Source organism: Patiria miniata, unplaced genomic scaffold (assembly GCF_015706575.1).
Source record: "Patiria miniata isolate m_02_andy unplaced genomic scaffold, ASM1570657v1 HiC_scaffold_16, whole genome shotgun sequence".
Lineage (NCBI taxonomy): Eukaryota > Metazoa > Echinodermata > Asteroidea > Valvatida > Asterinidae > Patiria > Patiria miniata.
Window position 1 is genome coordinate 11535555 of NW_024037054.1, and position 27297 is coordinate 11562851.

General features: G+C 39.0%; 1 protein-coding gene across 3 annotated transcripts; it reads right to left on the reverse strand.

Annotated features, from left to right (window-relative positions):
• On the reverse strand, positions 1 to 26808 carry LOC119723006 (integrin beta-1-like). 3 transcript variants are annotated; one of them, XM_038193462.1, is made up of 24 exons: positions 25987 to 26808; positions 13130 to 13255; positions 11260 to 11375; positions 10794 to 10901; positions 10208 to 10295; positions 9281 to 9412; positions 8920 to 9016; positions 8607 to 8691; positions 8244 to 8330; positions 7918 to 8001; positions 7712 to 7792; positions 7041 to 7136; positions 6626 to 6715; positions 6034 to 6221; positions 5588 to 5672; positions 5214 to 5374; positions 4982 to 5063; positions 4654 to 4735; positions 4371 to 4498; positions 3903 to 3989; positions 3135 to 3261; positions 2482 to 2607; positions 2120 to 2343; positions 1 to 1829 (listed from the first exon to the last, which is right to left on the reverse strand). In XM_038193462.1, exons 2-24 carry the CDS (start codon positions 13209 to 13211, stop codon positions 1767 to 1769), a joined length of 2499 nt encoding a protein of 832 aa, XP_038049390.1. In that variant the 5' UTR covers positions 13212 to 13255; positions 25987 to 26808; the 3' UTR covers positions 1 to 1766. The 3 variants fall into 3 exon arrangements, with proteins under 3 accessions (XP_038049390.1, XP_038049388.1, XP_038049389.1); XM_038193460.1 differs by having other exon boundaries at positions 11260 to 11378; XM_038193461.1 differs by lacking the exon at positions 25987 to 26808 and adding an exon at positions 14602 to 14760 and having other exon boundaries at positions 11260 to 11378.
• Positions 26809 to 27297: the final 489 nt, after the last annotated feature.

Genomic DNA, 27297 nt, shown 5'->3' on the forward strand with positions numbered 1-27297 from the left:
TTGTATAAACATCTTTTAATTAGCAATCTAAACAGTACAAAATCTATAAAATATGACATTTTGACTTTAGTAAGAACTGATTAAAGCTATTTACTACAATTCAAGTCTTGAAACAAAGCCCCGAAACGGAATTAGGTATAATCATAAATCGTGTTCTAACTCTGTGTTATATTAATCAGTTGTGAGAAATCAGTCATTTAAAATCCACATAAAACACTGGAAGTGTGTATAATGCTCTAAAATGGTAGTATTTTAATTTGCCAAATTGCTTAGATTACAGCTGAAATACCAAGCCTCTCCGTCATAGACATATTTAAATAAAGTCAACATTACGTTAATCCAAAATTTAACAAAGCAACAATTAGTCTTCGAACCACGGGATATATGCTCTCTTCTTTTGTTTCACACACAAATTCCGCCCACAACGCAGCACGCCCTCTTTACATGAACCAATGAAGTGAGGGCATGTGACCACGTGCCTATTAACAACCGTCTGCGTTTTGTAAAACCTTCGGACGCTGCGACATTGCAATTCACCTTGTCAACCCTCTAAACAAAACTGACAGTCATACTGACGAACAGGCAGACACACGAACAAAGAAGCAAACAAGCAAACAAACAAACAGATATAGATCACAACACCAAATCACGCAAACAATTACAACTAGGCACTGGCATTATACAGTGATCATAACCCTACACCCCAACCATCTAAATTTAAACAAGTTGGCATTTGTTGTATAAATTTATTATTTACATTTATTTCGAAGCTTTATGTCACTAAAATGTACATGTATGTATTAAACACTTGCGTCGTTGCTCTCTAAAAACTATTCTCCAAACTTGTTAAAGCTTTCGAAGGTTGCCCTGTGTTGTTTAACGCACAATCGTGACTCCGTATAGCCACTAAATTACGTGAGTTCAATAAGGTGCACGGTTTTGTTGTTGTTTCTCCTTCAGTTCACATATGCTCTCCTCTTAATCAATGTTCTTTTGTGCTAATTATCTACAATCTATCTTCAAAATACTCAAAATATTGGCACTAAGCGCTTTGGTCAAATCTGTACACTTTTCAAAGTATCATCAAAGCTATATACATTAGAGCGCCCTCTGTTGATCAAGGAATAACCACGCAAATAATTAATTCAGCTGAATGGCCTGGGTCGGCCCATTGGTCATCTCAACAATGCTGCTGCAGATTTATGTTTTGAATTATGTGCACAACGTGTCCGAAGTCAAAAGAGGGCGCTAAGCTTAAAATGGTTCCGTCGATAAAAATGAAAGATTAAAGAAGTATCAGCATTTTTACAAGAAGTAGGCCTAGATGCCATGTTTCGGTAACGCATTAGTCATTTCAAAGTACTACATCAGCAAGTTTAAAATAAAATACCTAACATGGCAAGAACAATAATTTGCTTGGACAAATAATTTACATGGATTAATATGGGTAGAAAATATGAGTGGAAGAATTTAAAAAAAAAATGTCTCGCTCATTGATCGCTTTTGTCACGTATCCCATTGAAGGGTAAAATCAATCTTGTTGGTTTATAACTCTCACGGTTTTGGTTTAATATACAAAAGCATTGTCTATTTTCTCTAGCTTTCTTGACATAATTTAGTTCAGAACTGCATAGAGCTTAATTAAATAGTCAGGTACTCGGTGGTAAACTGCATCACTAAGCAACTTTACATAGTAGAACACGCGTGTCTAACCCTTTATGTTAACACTAACTGGTACCCTCGGTTGGTGGTGTCCGTGCTTCACGCTATTTCCCATATAATGGGTTGACATAAGTAGACGTCGACGGCTTGTAGATAGGGTTTTGCGCCTGACGAAAATAAAAAAGATTATCAATTATTTAGGAAGACTGTACGCACGGTTAATACATACAACTATACAGGCACTCTAACGCACATGTACACCAGACGCTACGAATTTATGCACAACCAATCGAGTATGCACGCGCGCGCTATATTCCAGACGCCTGCGTGAAGTGCGCGCACGCACCATGCCCTATTTTTATTGGCTGTTGTGCGTTAACCACGCCTTGCCTTTATATCTATATCTTTCTTTAGAGTTTGCAATTCAAGTGAATGAATCTTTGATTCTATCCCTTACCTGATCCCAGACTGCCGACTTCTGCTCTTTCTGGAAGCGCGCAAACTCCCTCTTATCGTGCAAGAAAGTAGCCGCTCTCAGGAGTGCCAGGAGTACAAGGCCTATCAGTACGATGGCAACTACTGTGCTGATGACAAAGATAAATATCTCGCTGCCTGAAGCATCTTTCTCAACAACAGGGCCATCGCCGTCGTTTCCTCCACTCCCAGAATCACCTCCACACTCTGGTTTAAAAAAAAAAGTAAGTAAAATAACTCCACCATTATCGTGTTTGTAGCTCATTTTATTTTAACCCTTGTGATATTCTGTTAATTGGAACTATTATAGAAAAGGAAAAGCTTTTGTGAAAACTTTCTTTTTACCTCCTGGTTCTACCAAGTGAACTAGTATGGTGCCATTGCTGAGTGTCTCGTACACGAAGCTGTACGTCTGGGAGCAGTTGCTGTGGCCTTCGGGTACAGGGAACACGCACAGACTGGATCCGTTTACTGTAGCATTGATTGAAACGGTACAATGTAAAAAAACACATAGTTGCAACATCAAAAAGCTTTCGAAAAATGTTTTGAAAAAGTATAGATATGTAACATTTGGGATTTCATCAAGAAAAATTTAAAGTCATTTACGGTAGGAAAATATCATACCAGCAAAATTGCAAGGAATACTTCCGGGACCATGGGAAATCGGAAATGCATGACTCTGTAACTCGCAAACAACGTCTATTTGTCTACAAAGATGCTCATAGTTTCTTGCAATCACTTTAAATCTCACGCAAAATGGGTTTCAGAAAGTCTTGTAAAAGTAAAGGTGAAACGCGGATGCATGATGAAAAGTACCTAACATTCGAAATATGAACAAATCCTGCGCCAGACAAATGTAGTTCTAGCAAAATGTGTCATTCTAATTGTGTCAATTCTATTCATTTTTTGTTCATAAACCCATTAACAGTTATGTCTTTTTCCCGTGATGAAATACACTAAGGCACCAACTACACTGAAAAAAATAAACCACCACCTACTCGTTGGTAAGTCTCTCTCGATCACCACAGCCACGTTGCACTTGTTACAATCCGCGGGTGAGATATCTACACCGTAGACCTGACACTCCACACAGGGTCGGTAGGACGAACATTTGCCGATACAAGTCTAGGAAGAAAATGATAAACAAAATTAAATCAGGAAGTTGATACCAAAATCAAATCAATTTAATATGCCCAACTCAAATCAGTTTATACCAAATTCAAATCAATTTATATCAAACTCAAATCAGTTCATACCAAACTCAAATCAGATTACACCAAACTAAAATCAGTTTATATCAAACTCAAATCAGTTTATACTAAACTCAAATCAGTTTATACCATAATGAAATCAGTTGATACCAAAACTAAATCGTTTATACCAAAAATAAACAGCTTATAATAAAATCAAATCAGTTTATACCAAAACTAAAGCAGTTAATACCAAATTCAAATCAGTTTATATCAAAGAAGCAATCACGCCAAGCTGGTAAATACTCACATGCATGGACAACCTATTAGAAACAAGATCTCACCACACGCACGAGTTATATATGTCTGATTTTTTTTCAAAAGGAACGACAAACGTTTTTCGAATTGTATTTATTCGTGCAAAATAGGGGCTTTCACAGAGACACACGTTGGTTGAGTAAAGATTAATTTCTGAAAAATTTAAGTCATTGCAAGAACATTTTTCGTGTCAAAAGCATTAGGCAAATTGACTTCTGGAGGATAATAATAGAAGAAAGGAGACTCCCAGGCACCAACCTTACAGACTTCACACGTTTCGCCTTGGAATGGCGACTCACAGGTACACTTGTTGCAGTTGCACCGTCCTCTCCCATTACATATAAGCTGAAACAAAGGATCAAACAAGACGTTTTGAAAAGACAGAAGATTGACAAGTGAATAAGTACTTATTCTTGAGTAGAATTTGTAAGAGAGTCATGCCCAGAAGGACATTATAGATGCTCATACTGTGCAAAGAGAAAACATGCAATTTTCCAAAATCCTTTCCGATTTTTAAACCAAATTCCAGTCACTTGAAAACCTCACTCAAATCATGCCTCTCGGGCAGTTGTTCAGGCAGGGAACCAGTTAACTAGAGAGGGTACCAGTCAACCAGCATAGTACCAGTCAACCAGCAAGGTACCAGTCAGCTAGCAGGGTGCCATGCAGTCATCAATGTAGAGTATCATTTAATCATTGCAGGGTACCAGTTAATACTCAACTCACCCCATTGGAAGCAATGCATGCAGCTGTGGACGTGGCGCAGCCGCAAGCGTTACCAACGTAGCCGGGTCTGCACTTGCACGCACTACGCCGCTTCTTCTCGTCACACACACACTCGCCTCTATCTGGCCCTGTCAAAAAAAATTGCGGGGAAATAATCAGACGATCAAGAACCACAATTAAATAAGTGATATTTATCAGAAATATTTGAAATACACGGAAATGTTCAATACAACTTTGATACATTTGGCATTAAGCGTCTTCGGTTTTTATGTATAATGCTTACCTCCGCACAATTCTGAATCGTATCGTTCGCACGAGAAATTGTCGCATTCACAATACCGTCCCGAAATGATCTCCTTGCGATTCTGAAAATATATAAGACAGATTTAACAATCGTAATAAATGTCCTCTTTTTTTTTGCCTCGGAGCAAGAACTGACTAAACGATGTATTATGATATAGTCCAACAGTACACGGGATGTGGGTTCGAAAGACGAGTACGTATTTGCTTCAACTTGGTCAGTATGATCGACACAGGCTCTCGCCCATTTGGGCTTTAGGGGCAAGGTGGTATTGCAGAGAGACAGATCACTCAGTGTATGTTAGCCTTACCTGGCGTTCGAAACAGGCACACTCCCCGCATATACATTCACCTCGGCCCGAGCACACAATCGAAGATGTCGAATTGGTGTTCCTATGAGGAAACAAGTCAAGCAGTTTGAAAATACACCGAAGTTGTAATCTCCCGAAGTTGTAATTTCAATATGCGTGGTGTGAGAGTGCCCTCAAGAGGCTGTGCGTAAGAGGTTTTTTTTTTCAGACCAAAGAGAGATGATTGACTTACGCTCTACACGATGCGACGTTTTCGTACTTATCCCTGAATGACGTGCCTGCATCGTCAGTGCTGCTACACTCACACTGCTTACCATACCGTCCAGGATCGCACGCACACTGACCACACGATAAGGTGCCGTTACCATTTGTACAGTACTCACTGTTAGGAACCTGCAGACGAAAGAGGAATTTCAAATTTTTGAGTCATTCCCTTGTTTGGAGAAAAACAGTGTGTCGAATTACTCATTCTATGCGTGTTATGTCGGCCTTTCGCAATCTGAAGAGGTTATTGCGAAATAACACAGTAACCTATAGTGAGACTCCAACAAACGTTTTTTTGGCGAGTGAAATCTCGATTTTGGAACGCGTCAATGATTTTCTTACCGCTGATGCCTCACACTCGCACTCGCAGGCAACTTCGACCGTGATCAATATAGATTCGTCGAATCCAATCGGCCCAATGGAGAACCTAATTAGGAATAATGACCCAAATGGGAATACGGCATGAATCGAATCAATTTCAAAGTACAAAAGGGTACATAGGCCTATATTTTGTCGATACTTAGACAATAATTTAATTTAAGCGTACACCAATTTCATAGGACGAATTTGCCGAAACTTTTGATACAAATTTGAAATTGAAACTGGCAATTATAAAGCCCTACGATTTGGTGGAACGAAATTAAAGTACACCTTCATTGAATTTGGTACAACGGTAAGAGTAATCGGTAACACCTATATTAGTATAGCTATAAGAGAAAAAAAGTGTAAACTTCTGCTCTGTACTTTACTTGCAGCTCAGTTTGAACAAATATGAGCTTGTAGTATACTTTTGTATGTTATTGTCCGGGCAACTTGTAGCCTCCACGCTGACATCAAAGCTGACCGTCTCACCGAGGCGTAGCCCCGTACAGACCTTGGAGTTTGGTCTCGGTGCCTCGTCCAGGCACCGTGACGTGTAACTCACGGCAAGATTCTCCGGGGAATTGTCCACGATCTCCACCCGCGATGTGATTTTCTGTTGGGGCAATCGATCACAGTTAGATTAACACTGTGCGATCTTTATATTGAGCAGCCATTCCGTGTAATTCCCAGACGGTGTTACTTAAACACTGTGACACTGTAGGATACTACAGCCTTTCGTTATCAGGATTTATCACATTGACACATCCTGATGATGTACATGTTGCTATTTGTACACTGCAAACTCATGTACATGTATTACTGTACTTGAACTTCCGTGATTATTCTATTAGTTCACTTAACCTTCACGTGACTATCAGAAACAAATTCATTGGTCTAAGACGTATCCTCACGTGACCATGAGATATAACTTGATTTGTATGACTTACTATCCCTCTGTAAAACACAACCTTGTTTTCTTTTTCAAATATGTAAACTTTTTAAGCCTTGCATTTTTACCTCATAGTTGTCCTTGATCAATTGGACAACATTTGAAGAATCTTGAGCCAGCGTGCCCACAGTCGAGCCTTCGATAAACCGAGCGAGAGTCTGTACGTGAAGAGGACAAAATTAAAAACAACTTAGAATGTTCAGTTATTAAAGCAGATGTCTCTTCTACGTTTTAGATTCGCATTAATATCTGATTTAGTATATAGTTTTACCTTTTGGAGTTGGTTACACTGTTTGCATAGTTCGCAAAATGAATCAGTTAAAATGCACACAGCACTGAGGGTGATAGGAATCGTGGGTCCTCTGGTCCAACCGCACCTATCCTGATAATGAAGCGATTTTGAACGAACCCGTTTTTGTCTAAAACTGTTGGCAAAGTCAGGTCTGTACAAAGTAAACATGGACAAAACTGCCTAATAATTACCTGATATAAGCTCATTTGTTTGGCCGTCACGGCGAAGATTGGGATGACGTTCTGCTCTCTCATTCGGACGTTCAGGTGCCCGATAGATGGGTAATCCTATCGTGAAATGAAAAAGAGCATTGGGTAATGCTATAAGTTAACATGAAGGATACTTAGGCCTTACTGTACACTTTGCCTAGATACAGATTTAGCGTAGTATTGGTAACGTTAGAGAGTTACCGCAACAAGCAACATAATTGTTTATCAAACAAATGAAAAGGTATCCTACAACATTTGCTTTTGCTGTAAGTTTCAGAAATGGATGGATTTCGGCGTTAGCATTTTATAGCAAAAATTATTGTTACACTGACCTGTTTAAAGGTGTGTGTTTATAGATGGAAAAACCAAGGAAAAGTGTTCTGTATTCTTGTAGTCAAAACAATTGTAGTCTAATTGTGAGGTAAGGGAACCAGACTAGCTGGCTCGCACCCGTTCACGGATGTGTAACCGATTGCAAACAAAATGTGCATCACTGAATTTGGTAATTGGGGGCAGTATTTGAAAAAAGTAAAAAAAGACGATGGTCGGCCCAACTGCAGAGAACATCCTACCCATTGATGTTGCTTTCCTGAGATACACAGAGACAATTGCGGTAAATTGACTTGCTCATGGACAACGAATAATGGTCTTACATATTCATTAGCCTTTGTGTTGTAGCCCGTGTCTGGGTTGAGATGACACTTTCCATCATTTGGTTGTACAACGCCGCCAAGCTGAATCAAAAAGTATTGAAAAGGTTCACAAAATGTTATATTTTAGTTGTACACAGTTCACACAAAAGTAAACTCGTTTTTCGCTTTCCTCAACAGTATATTTTAAATATATATATATGCCCTACCTTTCCATCACCTGCAAAATGGAATGATCCATCGCTAGTGTAGACGACGATGTGCCTCGCTCTCGGCAGCCAACCAATCTGATCCTAGCATGCAAATTAGAATGATTGCCATCACCAGGGATTATTTCTCTTACAATGTAAATTTGATTTGTAAATTGGTACACTTTCAATTATTACAGTGTATGGTAAACAATGCGGAGTAAATAGGGACTTATTAATTTCTTTTTTAGGAAGTCATTGATTGTTCAGATGTGAGAATTGTCGAATCTAATAGCTATACACTTGATAATGCACGATTATTCATAACCTTCAGTGACGTCACCTACTTTGCATACTGTGACCTGCATGAGGGCGTCAAGGCCAGCCTCGGGAAGATCCAAGTTACCGGAGACTGATGTTTCGTTGACTCTTTGCTGAACAAGCAATGGAACAAATTTTTGTCATGATTTCAAAACAACTTTCCAAAGAAAACCACAAAAACATAATGTTTACGGTTTACCAGCCAAAACTGTCACACGTTCTGTAGTGCGTGTGGCTGGTTCACGACTTATTTTGCTTGCTAATATTACTAAAAAATATCAATAATTATAAAGATCAAAATAACATAATCAGAACCGTTTACTAAGGCCTTATATAAACAATTCGTTAAATACGAAGGCATCTTACTATACAAGGGCTAATTTTCTCACCGAGAATAAGTCAGTGTTGATGTCTAAGGGTAGATGATTTCTGAAGTTATAGGGAGCTTCACAACCTGGACATGGTTCCATAAGACTGTGGAATAATATTAAAGAAGGGAAGAAGACAATGTAATAGAAGAACAACTAGAGGTTTTGCTTCCACGTTTATGTAAAATGCTATAGAACCGAATCCAAGACCCTTATATTTGGATAGCGTTAATTTCTGTACGAGTAGCTACAGTTGAAGGGCATAAAGAGGCTAGTAATTAGAAGCGTAATCAATTGCAATGATAGGCTCCGTTTTAAAGAGAACGTAATTCACCTTCCAATTGCAGTGTCGACGTAGGGCGCCACCGTTTTCTCGACGAATGAACCGAAGCCTAGACGAAAGTTCCTTGTGATGTTCCCAATCTCGTACGCTGCAAAAACACCAAGAAAGGTAGATTTTGTTTTTACAATCGTGCTTAATTATCGATATTCTTCTCGACACTTTGTTTGTCAACTTTTTGTAGATTCACAACCAAGTTGTTTTTTTTTCAACTCACAAATCTACCGCAGAACTGAATCCTGTAGCATCATGGTTGAATGCCAAACGGACATGAGCGTGAACCAACGAGCGTCCTTCACTATCAGTTATTTGTTGCATTGTTACCGTTGAGGGCGTATATGCGGGGAATCCATACCTAATGTTGTAGCCAGTTCTTTCAAGTTGTCCAAGTCGTCCTGCATGGATCGGCTCAGATCCATGACGTAGTACAGATCCACTGGGTAGTCTCTCGCTTGCCGTACCGATACTGTCAAATCGGCTGTTTCCTCTACACGAAACAGACAAAACCGAATGATCGAAATAATTGACATGGAAAATCAATATTTATTGAGTCTGACTGGTTCATCTCATTTAACAACAAAACTCAAAAGAGGTTTCACAATTTAGTACCGTCGATTAGACCAAATCTCGTTCGTGAGTACAATATCAATTAATTTTTGCTCGATCGAGAACCATACAACAATTGGAAAAACAAAATCGACCTTCAGTAGGTATTATCGCACAAAATCTGATATAAGTGGAAAAAAAATCGCATTTGTAACAACGAAATTGGTACGGTCACAAATATACATGCAGAAATCGTTACAATCAATAAATAATCGATACACTGTATATTGCGTCAGGAATCGGGCACACATTGCACGCAGCGAATACACAGTATAGCATCAATTCAAACCACTGAGGTCAACTCATTCTTCAGCAGTATGTATTTAAGTCAAACGGCCCAGTATCAACATTGGATAACATATTGGAGAGATATAAGTCACGACCCCTTTTAAGATCTAGATACAAAAACACGAGCATCTTGTGCTGTCTCCCTGAGTGCCCCTTGCCGCTGAATAGCATCACGAGGCTCTCTTTGGATGTTTCTTACGCTCTTCCTAAACTGTTGGTTTTTGAACATTTATTTAGTATTATTCGCATTATTCTCAATTTATATACGTTAAACACTGAATATATGCAGAAATTAAGATGATGCAACAGAGGCAGATAACCTTATTTGCTCAATAATTTGTTGAAAAAGGTTTTGCTTAGATCGACCGGGCCACGGCGCCCAACTTACTTGGCCGTAATTTCAACGTGATCTTCTGGGGCGCCACTTGCACGGCTTCCGTAGATGGCCCTTCACCGGCGTCGCTTAAAGGATCATTCTGTGGAGTAGATAAGTGATGAAGGAGTTACCAATTCAACAACAACATCGAATGTATTCAGATTTACATGTACATTGCACAAACTTAGACAAGTGTGTATTTGCCTGCAATCGGGGACCCCTATTTTCCCTCTTTTGATTGTACACGAAGACCTCCCATATTTTGTACACGATCGCCAAATTGGGGACCTTCGGGAATTGGGGACCCTACTGTCCTCGATTGTTCAACGTCCCCTATTGAATGCAGAAACAAACTCTGGTAGGGCCTACACCGTACACTACACATAACACACAAACGTACACTCAACAAACTGTGGACGTAATATCTGTATCGGTGGAATGGCTTGATATATATTGCCCCTATCTCTGTGTCGCAGTAAGACGTACGGCGGATAGTGACCTGTTCGTAATATCTTATTGCTCGATCTTCTTTCAGGTCTTGCCAAAATAACCAAAATTTACTCCTTATTTGCCTGAATCACTCGGTGGGGTAACTTACCTGAACAACTGTTACACTGCTTTCAGGGAATGTAATATCTTGACAAGTTTTGTTCATCAAGTTGGCTTGTAAATCACATCTTCGAAAGTTCGTCTCCTCTGCATAACCCTAAGAAAGATGACGACAAGGATGTATAAAAGAGAAAATACATTGAGAGGAAGTATATTATTAGAAACCCACGAACCCAAGACCAGGTGCTTAGTAGTGCAATACCAATTTTGCTGGTATCTATACAAATTCGAATCCAGTATAGCGTATTGGTACACCATTACATCTCTCTGCATTTTTATTTTCCCAGAAAGAGATCTCCGGTCGTGTCCTCAACTAGATGTGCTTCTATAAAGAGGTACAATTGCACTGCGTAATAAACACCACGTGCTATCTTTATTACATGTGAGTTTCAATAAAGATTCTGCATGGTGTAAATTTAACACCGTTATAATAGTGTAGGATCTCAGACACGGACCTGATCCCCGCACCAGCCACACATTGGATCCAGAGCAATACACTCCCCGCATGTCCTTGCCGCTGAGCAGATGTTGTCCTGTAAGTCTTGGGGATCGATTGGCGGTGGCTCTGTAACTGCTTCAAATATGAACATAGAAATGCCATGAGCAAAATTATGCTTGATTGCGAAACATGCAGATAATCTGCAAAAGGGTCAAATGCAGATAGGATAATTTGCTCTTCTTCTTCTTTTTTGTTTCCAATAATGAAAACCCTCAAAATCCAAAGGAGAATGCTCAAAACCACACATGTTCAAGTTTCACCCCAGTTTCAGCCCATGCAATGGATATTTCACTTTTTGAGAAAACTGTGCAAAACTATGAACAGCAGGTGTGACAACGAAACAACTGATCGTTGAAAATCACCTTCTATCTTGATTTCGTCAAAATGACAGCAAGCCAGACGGAATAATTTCACGGGATGTTTTAGTACCAGTACGGTCTTTAAGGTTTAAGGCAAAGTTGTTTGATAATAATTTGTTAAGTTACTTTTGGGGTAAATGCAATATCCCTATAAACAATTAAATGTTCTAGAGGTAAAGCCTTTGTTATACCATATAGAGCAAGGTTATACGGGGGCGCGGGCGCCGGGGGATGGGATGTTCCCCCAATATATGCACATATTTTCCTAGCCCCGAATCGCATCATTTCCAGCTAACATTTTCCTGAGATTCTGCTGTCATGTATGAAGAATAATTTGCAAACTTTTGAATATCGAAATTGGTTTTTTGTTTTTTTCCTTTTTTAACAACGAAAGTAATTAGATTTTCCCAATATTCCAAGAACGATACCGATACTCCAACACTAAAAGTTTGGTAACCGATATAACCATCTAATTTCTGCAGTTTAGAGCCGAGCCTGTCATTATTATTTTGATGGGGGAAATAAAACAATTTTTTTTTTTAAATCCCAAGGTTTTGGTCTGTTTGAGCACAGTGTTTCTGCTTCCTTGTTTTACATGACGTGATGTGTGTTGGAAATAATGTGTTTTAGTAATTCGTCCGCCAACTGCAAAAACAGGAAATAGCCAAGATAATCGAAACTAATTACCCATTGTGGCGTTAAGAGACGTTTCTACAATTGGTGGTTCACACGAATAAAAGAAAATGATGTCATTTTTAACTTCACTAGGACCATATTCGGAAAACGAAAGAAGAAATGAAAAATCAATAAGGAAAATCCTAAAACAAACAGAAAAGTCCCGTGGGGAAAAAAAAACAGGTTTTGTTCCTTAAAAATCAGGAACTTGTGTTGCTGTTTCATGATACATTTTTGAAAAAAATAATAATTTCCAAGTGAAGTTTAATACACTGTATAGAGAAATATTATTCTTCTATATAATTGGCAGTTAAATTTGGGAATGAAAATTAAGAGCACCAGCGTAAAGTAGCCACATTTTAGATTCTACATTTTTTATCCAAATCTCAAGAAAACAAAGAAACGAAATCAACACACTAATATTATGCATCGTCGGTTCAGTGCTAAAAGGTCCCTAGTCGAATGATTTCTGGCGGACACTCTTAGGTCAGATTTTGAGCTTGAAAAGCTATATTACTTCAGACTGACACAACTTTCACACTGTTTTTTTTTAAAAACTATCCTCCCCCAACAATTTGATTAGACTTTGTAGTTTTTTGCTCTTTGGTTTGTTATTTTAAGGGATTTTTGTTGTTGACACATTGCCCGAATTTTCCAATAAGGAACTTTTTGTACTGAGACGACGATAGGTAGCAATGTACGTTTCAACCTGTTTTGTAATGTATTCCAGTCCGGGTAGTGACTAAAAATAGAATATAGTAGAACAGAGACCAACTACTACAAACATCTTACCTTGCGCATTGCACATCGTTGATAGCAAACTTAGCATCATGGTGGCCCATATTAAATGTCTGTATCTGTACCCCCCGTCCATGTCTGCTGACAGTTTAGCCGGATTTTCCTTTCTCTCCCGGGGGACTGTCAAAATAATCACAGGAAAAAGTTCATCAAGGTTTGTCCGGTTCAATTTCATCCATTTGATTGACTACAAGATCCTTTGACAATTAAGTGAGAGAGAAGGTGTCTAAAATAGATGGTAACTAATTAGGAATGTAGTAAATTTGAAGATGCATGTTAGACCATAGAGATATGGTTAGACCATTTGGCAAAATTTTTATATTCGACCGTAATGTTCCAGGTTTTTTAAGCTCTGGCAGGAACTTCTACATGTCATTTGGTGGTCGGTCGGTCGGTCTGTCCGTCTGTCTGTCCCCAGAAAGTTGACCGAAAGTATGGTGTTCCACATGTGCCATCGGCGTCGCATTTTTCGGCGTCGCATTTTTAAGCTCTGGCAGGGATCATTTTGATCGATTTCATGCAAGAGATCATGCAAGACTTCTCGCAACACGGCCAGAGCTTATTGTGTACACTCGCACTTGTTTATTCTCCTATTTGGTGCTCGATCGCTTCTCATATAGGCACTACACCCTATATCTTTAGCCATCCCTACTTTATGATTTTTCCATATTTGATATCCTTAAGGAGCTCATTATCCAGCCGGTTTGTATCGTTTCAGCATCAATAACGCCTGCCAAATAGTTGTGGAACTTGACTTTTGTCTTCCCATGCCAAACCCGAACCGGAATCATAACGCACGAAAAAAGGGGAAAATTCAAATAATTTCCTAGTTTAATTCCTTAATTCGGACTTCTCAGCTCACCGCTCACATGATGCAATTTTCAATTTTGGTCAATTTCAAGCAATTCATGGAGCGCCCATGCCCAGTCGATCAAAAACAAAACTTAGCCGTTTATGGAGCGTCCAATCTATCAAAATCAATCATTCTGAAAACACATCACACTCACAGTGATTAAAATCACTGATGATGGTTAGGCATCTTGCGTCAATTACACATTTTATAGCGAGGGGTTGGAGACGCAAACGCAACAAGACGGACTGACAGGGACTCCCGGGGTGGGGTTGGTATTAAAGGGTGGGAAGGGGAGTCGAGGTCACCAAGAGGGCGTGGTCAGTGTCAATCCAGCAGGAGGAAAGCTCGGATTCTACCTTTCGTACATTATCAACCCATGCCCAGTAATAGGAAGGCACCACTTATCTCGTTACCACCGCCATTATTATTGTATTATAAACAGCAGGGTCCGGCGCGCTACATCTTTATCCACACACAAGCCGGGAAATGCTCAAACCAACCCCGGGATTACACCTCTAGTCTCCCCTCGTAATGGTTACACTACCCACACTTGATTTCAGAGCTTTTTCAAAGTTATCAACAAAAGCCAAAACGAAAACAAAGAAAACTTTACCTTTTCTGAGTCCAAATCAAAAACAGGTCGTCTAAGCTGACAGCAAGTTGAAAACAAACTGGTGTGACAAGTCTAAAATTCACCTCAAAGTGGGATTGGTTTGTTGTTTTGTGATACAACCAAACCCGCGGAAGGAAATCTGTAATTCCGGTATGTGGACATGTGTGGACCAACAACCGAGTTAACCTAACTTCGTGTGGGCGAACTACTAGTCATGTCAAGGACCTTTACATTCACCATACCGCCAAATATCAGCAGCATGTCATTGTTTGTTTTTCAAAGGACACCTTAATCATGCAAAATTAGCATATCCCAAATGACTACAATACGTGTTTTCTAAGACAACAAACCTTATGTACTGCAGCCATCTTGGAAGGTACACTGTTTGTTTTTATTGGATAGGCATAAGTAGACCCGTTAATTAGTCATATAAATTTACACACAAGTAAGAAAGCCGCTATTGCTCTAATACACCTCATTTTGTTCTTACTAAACTTTATATACTGGCTGCCGCCATTTTGTAGTAGAAACTGTTATACATTCGCGAGATTTTACGAGAGTATCACGTGAATTGGTGGGAGTATAATACGACTTCAATACTGTTATTCTCATTGTGGAGTATGTCATCCGCGATGCACAATCCTCGCATTGTAATTCGAAATAAACAAATTAACCTAAGCACTGTTTGTACATGTAGGCTTAAGGCCTATATGCCTATAGTGACGCATTTTTGTTAATACATATAGACCTATGAAGCATTTTTGTTAATACATGTATTAAAAAATGTGATGACCAAATTGGGAAAATTCATGATGGTGGGAATGTCATAATGTTGTAGTGAGATAAGGATTTCGTGCATTTTGTTTTCATATAGTTTGTGCATACGTGTGAACGTGTAATTGACGTCATATATTTTCACGCTTGGTCTCCGATGCTACGCTTTACGAGTGCAAAGCAAATGTCAATGTCATACATCGCGGACCGTTTGTTTCTGTGCAAGATTTAAATGTCAGACATATAAATTATTCAAAACATTCTGTTAAACTTGCATAAAAGTAGTGGAGAAAAGTATTATTTTGGGATGGAAATCCTTTTTAGGCTAGTCACTCAATGATCTTAAATGGAATATCAAAGAAGGAAAAATCACACATTTTGTTGCTCGTTAAACATAATTTAACAAAATAAAAATTAAAAAGACAAATAATTAAAGAATCTTAAAATAAGCTGAAAATACTTTACTTTCTCTTTTTTTTCCGTAATCCATAGATAAATCAGTTGAGATTTATCGATTCCGAGGTTGAAATGACAACAAAACTAAACATTAACAGTAATTTGATGCTGCTTTCTTCCTGTATTTTTTAACATTGTAAAACTCAAAACATCGTGTAATAATGTTTAAAGATTTTTTTAACAAAATTATTTCCCTAGTATCTCAAAATATTATAATACATTTGACTGAGCTACGTATCGTTCACTTCCTTATGCTTCGGTCTCCGTCAAGTAAAATCATTGGTTATTCATCCTCTGTCAATGGCCTTTTGCCCTGAGACAAAATCTAAAAATATCTCTACTTGTTATCGGCGGTTTTCCCAATAGTCTTTCGTTTTCTGTTTTTATTCTGTCCGAATGGCCGTAGATTTACGTGCATATGGTTTGTCCTGCACGCTGTTTGATACAGTCCGCATGATAATGCCTGTCCTACGGCTCTTCTTTTCACTGTCATGCCTCCCTTGTGGGAATCAAATTATGGACAAGCAGTATACGGTGAAACAAAATAATCGTTTTCTTGTTACCACATCGTGCATCTGATTTGTTTTAAATATGTTAACCTTTGAACTCAGAATGCTTACTCAAGCAAAAGAAAGTCATGAATAATTATTGTATCCATGTACTTGCCATTAGAAGATAATAAAATGTGTATCGTTTAGCAGGAACAACGCCTGAATTATTAAATGATTAAAATGGCCATGCAATACAGTATTAGTTGAATATTCGGTTGACATATTTCGAATTTCAAGAAATACAAGTAGTACTTTTTGTTTTCATGAACTTATATACGGAACGTAAAATAAAGCAGAAAATTGTAAGACATCCTTTGACAGAAGCAGAAAGACTGTTTCTCATGAATAAATGTAGTTGAATTAAGATTGATTTTGAACTGCGATAGAATCCCATTTCACTGTGTGTGTTTTTGACCACTTGCAAACAAACACCAGTTTTGTTCCGTAGTTGTGGGGACATATACGCTCGTCTATTTTGTGGGGACCGAAAACGCTGTGGGACAGCAGAAAGTCCCATAACTCGGTCCTAATTTGCCTTACAATAAAAAACTTCCCTAAAAAAACGCGGTGTAGACGTGCACCGAGATGACCTCAAATTAATGTTAATCATTTTGGTGGTTTTTTTTTTCCTGGTTGAGCGAATATTGTGAAGAACGACCAACAACAAAACAACACCTCGGGCTAATTATTATCTTAACTATAGGGAGGAACCATCCATTTATGTGGACGGTATCCATTGGCTTAAAGGCAGGAAGACAGCAATACCCCTCTGAGATCCCCCGGCGACAAAATTGGCTGGTCTTAGATAACGGATGTCCTGCAAGGTGTCGACAGATGAATCCCCTAACACAAATATGCGCTGAAATCCGTGCGCCTATGTAGAATTAGGTGCAGTAATTCTTTAATTCCCTGGTTTTATTCAATTAAGAAACACGTATTTTTCATAGTGCTTTGGAAATCCTACTTGAGCTAAAAGTTTAACAAACAGGATGAGTTAAAACGGACATTTTTTAGTGGAAGATTAAAAGTGTTTATACTAGGGAAAGCAGATTTTACCCAGGTCATTGTCGATGGATGACCACGACCGTATAATCGATTAACAGACTTGATGCGCGTCTCTAACGTGACCTAGACTTGACCCAAATCCCTGAGTTCATGGTTGAAGCGTAAATAGCCAGTTTGCTAGTCAATCTTCGCAATTTCATTTCATTTTGAGAGATAATTTAGTTTTAAAGATTGCCCGTTCCTGATGTAAAGGAGGCAGAAAAAGTGCAGCAAAACTTTTTGTGGTAAAAAAAAAATCGCTTTAAGGCGCGCAATATATGCCTAAATCTTGATTCACTCTTCGTGTCAACTGTTAAACACTGGAACTCACTCTCCTCGGCTGCTACTGCTAGGCTGTGAACAGCACAACTCTAGCTGAATTCAAGGGACACATCAGTAATCTATAATAATATCTACCAGTAGTCTATTTCCACACGCAGTGCGCAAGTTAGCGTTGATGTATCCGGCAGGATATTTTGCTGACTTGACCAATGGAGATAGAGATGAACGAAACATTGGAAAACGTTGAATGAGCGCCAAATTCAGGGTGTCCGTCTTAAAGTAAAATCTGCCGTCAAACACGTTTGTGTATGCGGGACTGGCATGCAAGTCTAGCATCGATCCCTCCAATGTCCGCTGATACGAACTACGAATGCAAGACACGATGCACGGATAGCCGTTTGCTCTTTTCCGCGAATCATTGATGCGCTGTCTTCACTAAGCATGATAAGAAGACGTAATGAAGACGTGGATGCATAGGTCATAATTCATGTCATGAGAGTGTTCAGTCGATCGTGACGGATGCACCGTTGCTTGTTTCAATGATTAGCATAATAATAATTGTCCATATACATATTCATGACATTGTGGTAGCGTACAGTCTTTCCCTGACTACCATCTACTTCATGTTACAAGATTTGGTATAAAAATTCCGAATTCAACTTTTACAATTTTTTTTTTCAATGTCAATTGTGTACATTAACGTGTTAGAAGAAGAACATTAAAAAATTATGGAATTAATTTCAATGACGGAAAGTCAATTCACAATCTAAAACAAATCACTCATAACTTACCTTTTTTTTCTCGTGCGACATTTTTGTTTAATTTTAGTTGGAACATCCCCCAAAGTCCCCATCTATCCCCAGCTTCATTTTAATTGACCCCCTACGCTCCTGAGAAATGAATCGCCACTTCCCTTTACCTCTTATTAAAAACCTAACCAACCTTTGCATGTTATTCAAGCGCTGTAAAACGCAATAATCCATTGCCAAATATAACAACGGAGATAGTTACCCTTTTCTCATACCCTACTCAGTTTTTGCAAATTAGCATAATACCTCATCATTTTGTAACAGCCTTTCTGTCAGTGTTTTCCCAAGGTAACGCGATACCCCACGGCAAGTACGGGCCAGCCGAGTTCAACCATGATGGATAACCGCCTACTAGTATTCACTTAACGCATTCCCCGCCGCGCACACATAGCAATGTGTACACAAAGTTGCCGTCTATGGCATACCGCCATCTTGAAATGGCGTTAACAGACATGTCGTGTGTCTGTCTCGTACAAAACATTTTTCATCGACTTCCCAGCCGTTATAAGCATACTTTAGTATTGTTGTGTTAACTGTCCCCGCTGACGGTTTTCAGTTTATCCAGTTCTCCGTCCCTTAAAAATAGTTTTATATTGTTTTAATTGTGAACTTCTCCATGTCTTTAAAATAACTGTTTATTTATATAACTGTAGTTGTACTAATAACGTTTCGCTGCTGTAAGATATAATGATATTGACTTTTGTTTTCTGTCATGGTTTTTCCATTATAAGTATTGTAAAGGATATGTTAAACTAATCACAAAGGACAAACATCGGTATCAAAATTACAGCTGTTGCGATTTCGGGTTCAAATTATTCTTTGATACAAACTGACCCTGAGCGGCTGATTAATTAATTTGTCTCACGGCCCCAGAAAGCGAAATTTACATTCTAGGTCTTGTTTTATTGAATAAAACCTCAGTTCAAATTAAAATACATGTGTTACAACTGATAATGTAGTAACCAACGGATAATGTATCACCAACCGATAATGTCACACAAATTGACCAATACTCTGTCACTAACCGATAATGTAACAGAAATTGACCGATAATGTAGTAAAAATGTACTACACTATCAGTCGATTGTTGTTACATTATCAGTCTTAACCGATAATGTAACAAATATTGGCTGATAGTGTAGTAACATTTACTACACTATCGGTCAATTTCTGTTACATTATCGGTTAGTGATACAGTATCGGGCAATTTGGGTGACATTATCGGTTGGTGATATATTATCAGTACTACATTATCAGCTGTAACATACATGCCGTATTTTATCGCAAAATTTCAATTCTAATATTGTCAAATTTGGCACCTCATTTTTTTAAGGACGATAGATAAATTAGAACAATTAAGTAGGCGTTTGTTTTTGATAAGCAACACTTTACAACGAAAAAGACGAAATTCCGATGGTTGCTATTCTTTTTATTCGGTGAGCGTAACAGTGCGCGACACTGCCCCAGGTCGTTCATCACTTATCTTCAGTAGATAGCAAGATGCACCGAAACCTACGTTGCGTATACAGCAGCATGTTGTGCCCTATATACTAAACACGATCAATTCACGTGAACCAATACCGCGTTCCTGTTATCAACGCACAGTGCAAGGACAGAAGACAGAAAATTCGGCATTGTGGTTGGTTATGCTGGCCTCAAAGGTCGTTCTCTTTTACCGGATGCTCCGGAAATTGCGTGTAAGCTTATCTGGAATCGTTTTACCTCAAAAGAAAATAGCTCTTATTACCAGAGGATGATTTTAAAGCTGTCACTCCTCACTCAGTCTTCACCCGTTATGTTTTTAGCCGAAATCCAGCACATAAGCTGAACAAGTAATTATTTACGATCAGGAATAGTGAAAGGTTTAAATTTAAAGGTTTTTTAGAAGTGCCTTTTTTATGCAGAGGAACGGCCTATGTAGTGGAAATGTCTGGTTAAACTGTGTTCAACCAAACAAAATAATAATGACATTGTACTTAAAGTTATACACCAATTAATTTTTTTGATATGGCCCTTACATAATTATCTTTTGATTCACCTTTTATACATAGCTTTGAACAAATCATTTTTATTCTAAAATTTACTTAAATTATTTTTTTCTGTGAATGTCATCGTACTGTGACTGATTCGTGACGGAATTTCAATAGTGTCAAAGAAAAGCGATATAGTGGTGTGTTTTTTCTGGATTCCTACTTACGCATCTCCCATCGGATGCCATCACACAGCCTAATGGTTATTCAGCCCTTCTATCACAGCAAGATGTTTATAATTCTTGGAAGTATTTTATGTAATAGCCATTTCCATACAGCTTGCATATAATGCAAAATACTTAAGCAGATGGTATCATTCAAGCGAGCGACATATCCGGTCTATAATGGTTTTATATCGGTCACAGTTTTATAATATTTCCAAGATGGCGTTGCCCATGTATGAAATGTTGAACTGAACAGTCCGTGCACATTACTTTCATTTTCTTAACCATTTTCCCGGGAGTTAGTGTAACCGTTTGGCATCTTAATTCTAAATAATTTTGCATTCATTATAATATACAGAAAATTTCTTTTCCTGAGATTTTCTTCACACTTTATTTTATATACGCTTTTTTTGCGAACATGCATTATTGACCCCATTGATTATGAGAGTGAAACAATTTCATTTCTAAACTTGTCGACGTTTACCGTGTTCGTGAAACTGTAAGAATACAAAAACAACATCAGAGCTGACTTCACTGATATTTGTTTTGCTTCAAATTACTACAGGTTTAACCCTTATACGTTATTTTTTTAGCACATTTGTAAGGTTTTGTTTATAGTAAAGTTGCAATAACGACGTTTTTTCCCCTTCACAAATACGCTTTTTTGAGAACATGCATTATCGACCCCATTGATTATAAAAGTGAAACAATTTCATTTCTAAACTCGTCGACGTTTACCGTGTTCGTGAAACTGTAAGAATACAAAAACAACATCAGAGCTGACTTCACTGATATTTGTTTTGCTTCAAATTACTACAGGTTTAACCCCTATACGTTATTTTTTTAGCACATTTGTAAGGTTTTGTTTATAGTAAAGTTGCAATAACGAAGTTTTCCCCCTTCACAAATAGAACTATTACAAAGAAAAGAAAACATTTCAACAATACACCTTTAGGTTACACAAGTACCACGGAAATGAAACTCTATACTTAAATGTTCACAGCCAATGAGAAACTTTACCGACCACTGGTCAACCATGCTCATCCGGGGGAAAGAAATTGAAACCTCGCCTCGAGGTGGGGTGATTGACTGATCGGGCATCATGATATCAAACGTTTCCTTTTTTGGAAAGGGGTGAAATATTGGCCTCATGTCAACAGGAGTTATAACCACGAAGTCGTAGGGGAAACGGCACTGGCAAAAACGAATGTGGCGAAACTTGATCAGTGAAAACAACGTGCGTCGGAGTGCATTCCTAGCTTGTTTATTATTAAAGTATTATTTTCTTGGTCTCTTTCCGGTTGTACTTCGAGTGTTTTCCCCTTCAAACCAAAGTCCCTATTTTCAATGTGCGATGGTTTGCGAAAGAAAACAAAACATAAAACAAAACATCCTGTGGAAGATTTTTGTAAAATATTTTTCCTCCATTATGCTTTTGCTGTAATTTTCAGAAATGGATGGAATTGGGGGGTTGGAAATATATAGCAAATATAGTTACACTGACTTTTTTGAGGTTTTGGGTTCGAAAATGCTATAAAAACCAAGAAAAACGATCATTTTCCTGTAGTCTGGTTCCCTGACTCCATATAAGAAGAAACAGAGCAGTTTACATACATGGGGGAATTGTAAGGTCAGGAAACCACTCTAGCTGGCTCGTACCCGTTCATAGGTTTGTAATCGATTGCAAACAAGTGCGATGTTCAATTGGGGCCAGTATTTGAAAAAAAAGACCAGTTGTTTCCAACGCTGATCGGCCGATCAGCGTTGGAAATTGATACAAAAATACCACTTTTCTTGAAAATGACAGTATACCAGGTGCCATGATTTTACAGGATGCTTTACACTGTCATTCACTAACAGTCCAGCAAGGTATTTCAAAATGATTTGGTAGTTTTATTTTTTGATGTTTGCAAATGTTGTATTTTCCCTTTAAGTGTGACTGTATGAATGTTTGCGGTTGTCTGAATTGATTTTGATGTATGGACAGAGGTCCTTAATGGCAGGCGAGTCCGTAGGGGGGGTGTGAAGGAACCTGTCACGTGGGCGACAGCGGGCTCAGCTGGCCAACCCACCCCGGTGATCCACGGCCGATTAGGTTTCACCGCGACTCGTTATGGTTGAACCATTGTCACCTGAATTTTTAGGGTCGAAAGGGCGTCGACACGCAGTCAGATCGAACCACCCGAGACACGGCGAGATCCGATGGCCTGTCTGTCTTACACGCGCGTCTGAAACATGAGCTCAGCGCTTGCAAAAGCTGCTTGCAGATGTAGGTAATCATTATTCCCAACATGGTTATCCTAAAATCGTTAAAGGTTGCATTAAGGGAACATTTTAAAGTTGGATTAATCATTTGGCGTCGAGATCCAAGGTAAATTTTGTGAAAAGCACGCGCAGTGTTCTCCAACAGCCAATGAGAGCACAGATATGACGGGGAAATTATATCAATGCCCCGGTGCATCTCTTGACGTTGAGATTGAGGAGGGCCTCGGTATTGTATAGTGGGAGTAGATCCTTAGTTTGTATTTGAATGATATCTGTGAGGCATTGGTCTAACAGACTACCGTTAATATTTTCAGTCCGATGTGTGTTGGATTTGTTATGGTGATGATGTTAATTTATAATACACTAATATCATTCATGTGTTACTTTGACAAAATGATTGTCTAATGATTTGTCGCATTATTGGGAAAAAATGTACGGACTTCCCTGTTAGATTTTTTCACATTATGCATAACTTAGGCCTATAACTATAAGATTGTCAAAAAATAAATCTTGATGCGACTTTAATGTAAATTAGCGTTGTTTGACATAACGGAAATCGACGCTCAAAAACACACGACCCGTGCAGCGCTTGTGCACGATGCATATCGGCCTAGTATGAGTTCAAGGTACTAAGTTAATGCGGCCACTCAAGGACAAGCGTGGTGTATAGCCTAATAACCATGGAGAACTTACTCTGGCGTGGGTTACCCATGGACGGAAGGAAGGGACCACACTTCCAGGATACATTGCAATAACTGAGGTCTGTATCTAAGTTCTAACCTGGCAGAAGGAGATACTTATCGAGTATTAATATAATCTCTGTTGGGTATTTTTGCATAATTCTGTTTTGATGCGTAGTGTTGAAGTGTATATTTCTTGAGTTATAATTTGAGCTGTTTTGTTTTGCTTGTTTTGTATCTAAACGGCCTATCGGACCCTATTGGAACTTATATAGGCTATCCAGGCACCAGCTTTTGTTTCAGTGTCCCGTGTTTGTTTAGCTCCCGTACTCCTTACATGTCTAAATATATTTCTATACATTGTTGTTCCTTATTCTTTTGTATCTGTGTGAGTGCCAAACAACAAAAACAAACAAAACAAACCGAAGCAAACCACACCAATGAATATCCAATGAATATGGATACCGCAGTGTTAATTTAACACCGCATGTTTTGGTGCAAGAAATGTAGGAGGTTTAGGCCTAACCCACATCCTCTGTGGCCAGCATGTACGGCTTTTCTATGGAAATTGCTATAATTTATGGTAGCCTGTATGGTTTATCGTATGGGGGCTTCATACAGCACTCGTCATGGTATTTGGCGTAAGGTATGGCCTATCCCTTGGGTTAATGGATTCCTTTTGTTCATTTTTTTTTATCCCATGGGGTTTGTGGTTCACTCCATGGTTCACCCCATGGTTCACCCCGTGGTTCAACCGATGGTCCACCCCATGGTTCAACCAATGGTTCACCCCATGGTCCGCCCCATGGTTCACCCCCATGCTTTACCCCACGGTTCAGCCCATGGTTCAACCCATGGGCTTATCCTAACGTTGCCACATGATGGAAAAATTTGAACAAAAATATAATTCAAATTGTTACAAAACTGCTCTATAGGAGTTTTAAAGTGCATTCCTTGTTCTATGATATATCTATAAGCTTGCATACACTATACAGTCACCTGATTTCAGTTTAAAAATTGGGTATTAGCATCTTTCTTGGCGAGTGTTTAAACTTGTTTGGAAGTTATTTTAAAGGTGACAAAGCAGTCTGTCTATAAACCCTACCATCCTTTAATGTCAGGGTCTCCCAAGTGATCTTGAATAATTTAGCAACTCGGTCCTTTTGGGGGAAATCGTTCTCTTCTACTAAATACTACATGTATATAGCTCGTCTTTCATCTACAGGCAATCATGCTGGTCGTGTTAAATGGCAATACCTCAGGGATCCATACGGTCCGCATTGCATTTCACTGTACATGACGACACACAAAGCCACGGCCTTTGCACACCTGCGGTATGCATTAATAGTCGGGGGCCCTCAAAAGGCTAGGAGTAGGACTGGTTTTTGTTTTTTCAATGTGACGGTAGACTTTATTGACCTTATTTCCTGCATGATTCGAATTGTTTGACCTGGTACACCTCATTAAATCAATGCAGTAATGGTGAAAATAATTAGATTGTTGAGGTTGGCGGTGGGCGTTATTGACTTCTCTCGATTCTTAATATTTGAACTGAAGACACCGCCTCCAATGAAGAAAATGTCAAACACAAAAAAACCTAGCTGAATGTAGGTCTTAATAATTGACATTAGTGAAACTATCTTGGACGGTACTGTTTGTAAATAATCGGGAGTGATGTTATGACTCGTCTGATTCATACAGTTCCTCAGTCATATGCACTTTTTACTTTCTACTGGCCTTTTGCCAAGTACATGTATAATGCTACACAGTTTTGCACAGTGAGCTGATTGAGCCACAGTTTTATCCATGGACCACATAACAGCTAACCCAAACCATGGTGTTCCATGCACAAACTGGGTTGCTATATATATACCATTAGTGATCGTTATTCTTGTGTAGATTCCAAAGAGTGAAAATTCACTCCATTCGATTCGAGTGAAGATTCACTCCCACTGTCGGAAACTAGGGACTAGACGTTTTATATTAGAGTGAAATTTCTTCAATCGTAAAAATAGAGTTTTAACTCGAGCTTCGACTGAAGTGGTTCATTTTTCAGACTATTTCAATCGAAAATGAGAGTGATTTTCACTCTAAAACGTCTAGTCCCTAATTTCACTCTTTGGAATTTAGAGAGTACACAAACCACAGGGATCAAATATAGATTTACGCGATTAATCTGAACACTCGTTGGATGGATTGGATTTAGTATCATGATAACTTGAAGCTCTATATATACAATACTTGTACAGCACAAAACGGTATATGACATTTACATGTAAACATGAGCAAATTACTCGATATTGAGCAAGACAACCTATCAAAATGCTTACCGCTAACTGCGCTGTCGTGTCGTGCGAGAGACCGTCGTTTACTGCCGATATGGAGGCTCGACAATGCGGTATCGCCTAGGTTACCGTTTTTAGTCCTCCGTCACTACGCGTATAGCCTCGACCTTTAAGATAACACCTCATCCATAGACACGATTCCCGTATCCAAAATGTACGTTTCCACCAGCAGCTTTGCGAATAAAAAATTACAATGTATAGGCCTATTGCTGACCACGAGAAATTACTGTCGAGTCGGCCACACAAGGCGGTTGCCTCTCACATCACGCAGCGAAGCTAATTGTGCATCTGTCATCAGCTGCTGTATAGCGCGGTCTACTTCTTATGCAGTGGCAGTGAACAGCTGTGCACGTCGTGTGGCAACATCCAACGCGATCGCCCGTACGTCCTTTCGGTTCTAGTGGTTCTAGCTACTATCTTATGTTGCCTTCCCAATTTCGATGGAAAAACTGACTAGATAGAGTGCCTTGCCAATTTTATATTTCCCTGTGCAATGACGATATCAGCAGCGTGGTTGTGATGTGTAAATGATACAGGACAAAAAAGTAAGACCATGGACCCACTTCATCCGTGCATGATCCGTGTGTGTTGTTTCCTGTTCCGCTGGCTTCACTATACGTTATCTGTCCAGAAGTATATCCGGGGAAGTGCTGGGCATCGCACGTGCACGCGCACGTCCACTACATACAGTGAAGACGGCAAAATTTAGTCGGATAACCCACTTCCTCTCTCGTGCTGTGATATGGCAGAGGTGACAACCACCAGACAATAAACATTTCCTTTGTTTCAAATCGCGTACAACGGCAGAAGTGATAATGTGGTGACGACAGTAACGTCTGTGTTTGGGGTCATGGTTCAATATCAGTCGTGACTATGCACGTCATTATTGAAAGAGGTGTACTTCATGTTATACATGAAAGCCAAGATCGGAACACATTTCCGTCCGATTATGTTCTCTCATGGAAATTTTCTCCCGTGACGTCTATTGTGTGTGTCAACCTCTAACTAAAGTAATTATGTCAGTTCACAATAATTATTAATTATTTCCAGACTAATTTTGTTAGAATGAAACAAAAATCTAGCTTGAAACAAGTTCCTTTTAGTGAGTACAAAAAAATCCTCACACTATTTCAAACCTGTCTGTCATCTATAAACAACAGAGGGCGCCAGAGAGGGTCAATAAATAGAGCTTGCAGGGTTGCAGATAAACTGCCATAGACCTCAATGATAAATACCGCCACTTCTCAAAATCAGGAAAAATACTCACAACTCTCCAAGATGTTTGTTGAGACGCCC